The following is a 6,890-nucleotide window of genomic DNA, read 5'->3' as shown; positions in this document are numbered from 1 at the left end:
TGGCATGGGTCCTCAGATCCTTAAAAGGTTCCTCAGCTGCACCATCGAGAGCATCCTGACTGGTTGCATCACTGCCTGGTATGGCAAACAACAGTCTCAATGTCAACAGTGAAGAAGCGACTCTGGGATGCTGGCCTAGGCAGAGTTGGCCAATAAAAGATTAAGATGGGCAAAATAACACAGACACTGGACAGAGGATCTCTGCCTAGAAGTCCAGCATTCCAGAATCACCTCTTCACTGTTGATGTTGAGACTGGTGTTTTGCGGGTACTATTTAATGAAGCTGCTAGTTGAGGACTAGTGAGGCGAGGCGTCTGTTTCTCAAACTAGACACTCTAATGTACTTGTCCTCTTGCTCAGATGTGCACCGGGGCCTCCCACTCCTCTTTCTATTCTGGTTAGAGACAGTTAACGCTGTTCTGTGAAGGGAGTAGTACACAGCTTTGTACGAGATCTTCAGTTTCTTGGCAATTTCTCGCATGGAATAGCCTTCATTTCTCAGAACAAGAATAGACTGACGAGTTTCAAAAGAAAGTTCTTTGTTTCTGGCCATTTTGTGCCTTTAATCAAATCCACAAATACTGAACAAGACTAAAGAAGGCCAGTTTTAATGCTTCTTTAATCAGGACAACAGTTTTCAGCTGTTCCAACATAATTGCAAAATGGTTTTCTAATGATCAATTAGCCTTTTAAATGATAAACTTGGATTAGCTAACATAACTTGCCATTGGAACACAGGAGTGATGGTTGCTGATAATGGGCCTCTGTACGCCTATGTAGATATTCCATTAAAAAAAAATCTTGTTTCCAACTACAATAGTAATTTACAACATTAACAATGTCTACACTGTATTTCTGTTCTATTTGATGTTATTTTAATGGACAAAAAAACCCAGACATTTTTAAGTGATCTCAAACTTTTGAACGGTATGGTACATGTAACTTTGATTTCTTATTCATTATTTTTTTTAACTACGTGGTTGGTTAAGGGCTCGTAAAGTAAGCATTTCACTGTAAGGTGTTGTATTCTGCACATGTGACGAATACGATTTGATTTGAGGTCTCTCCTAAATAGGATTAGTTTACCTTCGGTCTGTTAAGCCTCTCTTACAGAACGGCTTGGTGATGTACGGTAAATCTAACAATATTACATTGAGCAGTTTCAGTATATTTGACGAGATTTTTAGACTAAAGACACCAAGACTGACAGCTATCTGTATTATTAGAATACTAGATACTGGCAAATACATACTGGCAGATACATAACCTGGAAGGCCGCTCAGCAAGGATGGCGCCACTGCTGCAAAAACCGCCATAAAAAAGCCAGACTACGGTTTGCAACTGCACATGGGGACAAAGATGGTACTTTTTTTGGAGAAATGTCCTCTGGTCTGATGAAACGAAAAAAACTACTGACCATCGTTATGTTTGGAGAAAAAGGGAGGGGGGGGGGGGCTTGCAAGTCGCAGAACACCATCCCAACTGTGAAGAACGGGGGTGGCAGCATCATGTTGTGGGGGTGGCAGCATCATGTTGTGGGGGTGGCAGCATCATGTTGTGGGGGTGGCAGCATCATGTTGTGGGGGTGCCAGCATCATGTTGTGGGGGTGCCAGCATCATGTTGTGGGGGTGCTTTGCTGCAGGAGGGACTGGTGCACTTCACAAAATAGATGGCATCATGAGGTAGGAAAATGATGTGGATATATTGAAGCAACATCTCAAGACATGGGACTTACAAATGGACAATGACCCCAAGCATACTTCCAAAATTGTGGCAAAATGGCTTAAGGACAACAAAGTCAAGGTATTGGAGTGGCCATCACAAAGCCCTGACCTCAATCCTGTAGAAAATGTGTGGGCAGAACTGAGAAAGTGTGTGAGCAAGGAGGCCTACAAACCTGACTCAGTTACACCAGCTCTGTCAGGAGGAATGGGTCAAAATTCACCCAACTTATTGTGGGAAGCTTGTGGAAGTCTACCCGAAAGGTTTGACCCAAGTTAAACAATTTAAAGGCAATGCTACCAAATACTAATTGAGTGTATGTAAACTTCTGACCCACTGGGAATGTGTTGAAAGAAATAAAAGCTGAAATAAATCTCTCTACTATTATTCTGACATTTAATATTCTTAAAATAAAGTGGTGATCTGAACTGACCTAAAACAGGGAATATTTACTCAGATTAAATGTTAGGAATTGTGATAAAGTTTAAGTTGTGATAAAGTTTAAGTTTAAATGTATTTAACTAGTGAGACAGTTAGAGGATGTATTTGGCTAAGGTGTATGTAAACTTCCGACTTCAATACTGCCATGTCTTGACTTTTTGAAATCAAAAAGTCAATCTTTTTCAACTGAAAGATTTTACTGGTCCTTCCACATAATCCCTCTTATTTGTGGAAGTAACCGAAAGGTTGCAAATTCGAATCCCCGAGCTGACAAGGTACAAATCTGTCGTTCTGCCCCTGACCAGGCAGTTAACCCACTGTTCCTAGGCCGTCATTGAAAATAAGAATTTGTTCTTAACTGACTTGCCTAGTTAAATAAAGGTAAAATACATTTAACTAGGCAAGTCAGTTGACGGCCTAGGAACAGTGGGTTAACTGCCTTGTTCAGGGGCAGGACCACAGAATTGTACCTTGTCAGCTCGGGGATTTGATTTTGCAACCTTTCGGTTACTGACCCAACACTCTACCCACTAGGCTACCTGCCGCCCCTCTTGTCCACCTCCCTTAATTCCCAACCCACACACTCCATGTATACACACTCACAAATAAACCCCTCCACACAGTCCACATACACACAGCTTTCAGATTACAAATTGCAGATTGTCTTAAAGGATCAACTAGGGAGGATAAAGCTCTTTCTCTGCCAGTCACTCACAGTGACACAACACCTACTGGCTGCAGGGACCGAATTGTTGCGCTCAGAGAGTGAAGGGGCAGACCGGTGGACCAGTAAACCACCGATAACAGGTATGTTGGCATTTTTAATTTGAGAGAAAAAGGTAGGTTGACTTTTTAAATTGAACAATTACATCAGATAATTACAACTGAATACTAAAACAGAAATATTGTATTGAGTACATTTTTGTGAAGTGATTCGTGTAAAGTGGTACCCAATAATTTAAACTTAGAAGTATTACTAGATATTTACAGGGTGCCAAAGCTGGTTCTGGTGCATGACATGTAGTCAATTGTATTTTTTTAAATATTTTATTAAATTATAACGTCATATTATACTAAATGCTCCGGGTGTACTAAGCCTTCGCACAGATTTGTATGTTATTATCCCGAGGGGAAAGGATCATGTAGATCAAGAGGACAAGAGTAAATGAGGACAGTTTGATGTGCTCAGCTTTACGTCCTTTATTACCCCTTCAAACAAAGAGGAGCACGTGAGTTACTGTCCTCTAACCATCACACTACTGTCCTCTAACCATCACACTACTGTCCTCTAACCATCACACTACTGTCCTCTAACCATCACACTACTGTCCTCTAACCATCACACTAGTTTACTGTCCTCTAACCGTCTCACTAGTTTACTGTCCTCTAACCATCACACTACTGTCATCTAACCGTCACACTACTGTTCTCTAACTGTCACACTACTGTCCTCTAACCGTCACACTACTGTCCTCTAACCATCACACTACTGTCCTCTAACCATCACACTACTGTCCTCTAACCGTCTCACTAGTTACTGTCCTCTAACCGTCACACTACTGTCCTCTAACCGTCACACTACTGTCCTCTAACCATCACACTACTGTCCTCTAACCATCACACTACTGTCCTCTAACCGTCACACTACTGTCCTCTAACCGTCACACTACTGTCCTCTAACCATCACACTACTGTCCTCTAACCGTCACACTACTGTCCTCTAACCGTCTCACTAGTTACTGTCCTCTAACCGTCACACTACTGTCCTCTAACCGTCACACTACTGTCCTCTAACCATCACACTACTGTCCTCTAACCATCACACTACTGTCCTCTAACCGTCACACTACTGTCCTCTAACCGTCTCACTAGTTACTGCCTCTAACCGTCACACTACTGTCCTCTAACCGTCACACTACTGTCCTCTAACCATCACACTACTGTCCTCTAACCATCACACTACTGTCCTCTAACCGTCACACTACTGTCCTCTAACCATCACACTACTGTCCTCTAACCGTCACACTACTGTCCTCTAACCATCACACTACTGTCCTCTAACCATCACACTACTGTCCTCTAACCATCACACTACTGTCCTCTAACCATCACACTACTGTCCTCTAATCGTCACACTACTGCCCTCTAACCGTCACACTACTGTCCTCTAACCGTCACACTACTGTCCTCTAACCGTCACACTACTGTCCTCTAACCGTCACACTACTGTCCTCTAACCATCACACTACTGTCCTCTAACCATCACACTACTGTCCTCTAACCATCACACTACTGTCCTCTAACCGTCACGTATAGAGATGTGAAAAGGAAGATTGAAATCGGTTAGTCTACATGATGTACTTTTAATTTGTGATTTTATGGCTAATATACATGTAGTTACAGGTGTGCCAGGCAATATCCAGTCCTCCAAGTGTTATCCCTACTGGTGTGTTAATTTGTTCCTGTTTCCCAACACCCTCGTTGGTCCGTGCACCTTGCTTACATACAGTATGTGTCCCTTTCTCCAGTGTGACTTCCAGGATGTCCCAATCTATTCCACCCCCAGCCTAATAAGCTAATACTGAGGGAAGCTAATACTGAGGGAAGCTAATACGTTTGGAACGATGAGAGTCTTACCAAGAGTCTTGAACAGAGACATTGTTTTGTTTTTTAGTTGCTACATACCAAATCAAGGCCCTGCTCTAAACCCCTATCCTCGTCCCAATGCCTCTTGTGTTTCATAAGGTCTTTAAGAGCCTTATCCCAAGATTCCTCATGTGCTCTGACGAAACCAGCTGCCCACATTGTGCATGTCATTCTCTAAATACCTCACTGGAAAGCCCCAAAACACGTGTTTTAAGACTTCAGATTCATTTGATCCTTGTCACAATAGAACACCCTATAAAGTAGACTCCACATAATTGAGATTTGTTATTTTTGGACTTTCACTGCGTGGTGTTTTGGGGTTGAGTCATTTCATTGGGTGGTGTTTTGGGGTTGAGTCATTTCATTGGGTGGTGTTTTGGGGTTGAGTCATTTCACTGCATGGTGTTTTGGGGTTGAGTCATTTCACTGGATGGCGTTTTGGGGTTGAGTCATTTCATTGGGTGGCGTTTTGGGGTTGAGTCATTTCACTGCATGGTGTTTTGGGGTTGAGTCATTTCATTGGGTGGTGTTTTGGGGTTGAGTCATTTCACTGCGTGGTGTTTTGGGGTTGAGTCATTTCACTGGGTGGTGTTTTGGGGTTGAGTCATTTCACTGCATGGTGTTTTGGGGTTGAGTCATTTCACTGCGTGGTGTTTTGGGGTTGAGTCATTTCATTGGGTGGTGTTTTGGGGTTGAGTCATTTCATTGGGTGGTGTTTTGGGGTTCAGTCATTTCATTGGGTGGTGTTTTGGGGTTGAGTCATTTCACTGCGTGGTGTTTTGGGGTTGAGTCATTTCATTGGGTGGTGTTTTGGGGTTGAGTCATTTCATTGGGTGGTGTTTTGGGGTTGAGTCATTTCATTGGGTGGTGTTTTGGGGTTGAGTCATTTCACTGCATGGTGTTTTGGGGTTGAGACATTTCATTGGGTGGTGTTTTGGGGTTGAGTCATTTCACTGGGTGGTGTTTTGGGGTTGAGTCATTTCACAATCGTAAGGTCTATGGGGTGGTAGCATGGTGGCCCTCTGTTTGCTAAACACCAGTTTGAGGTCATGGTAACACTCGGGAACTCGGGTCAGGTCGATGGATTCTAAAGACTCGGGAGTAGAACTCGGGGAATTCTGGAAAATACAAGTAGCTTGGCACGTAGGACCCCACTGCTTGATAGTGCCCACAGACCAGTCGATGTGAGGGTTATGGCTGTGAAGCCAGGGGTATCCAAGGACGAGAGGGAACTCGGAACAGGAGATCAAATGAAAGTTCATCAATTCCTGGTGTTGTGAAACTGAAAGTCGCAAGGAGGTAGTGACATGAGTGACAAGTCCAGATCCCAAAGGGCTTCCATCCAATGTAGTGACCCTCATGGGTTCACTTAGAGGTTCAGAGGGAACGCCATTCTCCTTCGCCCAGACACCATCCATGAAGTTACCTGCGGCTCCAGAGTCTACCAAGGCTTGAAGGTGAAGCTTGTGGTTGTCCCAGGAGAGGGTGACTGGAATGAGCAGACGGGAGTTGGACGGATGGGAGGAGGTTATGTTTCCCGTTACAGTTCCCCCGGTCTGTACGGGACAGAGCGTTTCCCTGGAGCCCGGGACACGTGAACGGAAATGGCCCGGTTTGCCGCAATATAGACAGCGTCGCTCCCTCATCCGGCGGTCTCTCTCAGCCTGGGAGATGCGTCCAATCTGCATGGGTTCCGATGGAGCCAGCGAGGATAAAGGTGGGGACTCGGAGCTGGGACTGATAGGGGCTAGAGGTCTACGGTTGAGTTCTCTCTCTCAGACGCTGGTCAATGCGTGAGGCCAACTTGATCAGGGACTCGAGATTGTCCGGTGGTTCCCGAGTGGCCAGTTCATCTTGGATAGTGTCGGAAAGGCCTTTCAGAAAGCACACCGTGAGCGCCTCGTTGTTCCAGCCACTTGCTGCTGCCACCGTGCGGAACTGGATGGCATAGTCCGTCACGCTGCGCCAACCTTGGTGGAGAGTCAGGAGCTGTTTGGCTGAGTCAGAACCACTGCTTGGGCCTTGAAACACTCGTTGAATTCCTCAGCAAAGGCAGAGTAGCTGGCACAGCAGGAACTAT

At 44.6% G+C, this 6,890-nt stretch overlaps 1 protein-coding gene across 1 annotated transcript in view; it reads left to right on the top strand.

Annotated features, from left to right (window-relative positions):
• Window positions 1-165: 165 nt before the first annotated feature.
• LOC135530190 (retinol dehydrogenase 7-like) overlaps window positions 166-6,890 on the top strand; it is a 13,076-nt gene continuing 6,351 nt past the window's right edge. Inside the window, exon 1 of the mRNA XM_064958565.1 lies at window positions 166-267. Coding sequence (XP_064814637.1) covers window positions 166-267 — 102 coding nt within the window. The remainder of the gene's footprint in view (window positions 268-6,890) is intronic.

Source organism: Oncorhynchus masou, chromosome 5 (assembly GCF_036934945.1).
Source record: "Oncorhynchus masou masou isolate Uvic2021 chromosome 5, UVic_Omas_1.1, whole genome shotgun sequence".
In the NCBI taxonomy this organism is placed as follows: Eukaryota; Metazoa; Chordata; class Actinopteri; order Salmoniformes; family Salmonidae; genus Oncorhynchus; species Oncorhynchus masou.
Note: the sequence above shows the minus strand (reverse complement) of the source record. Positions and strands in the feature narration are given on the sequence as shown.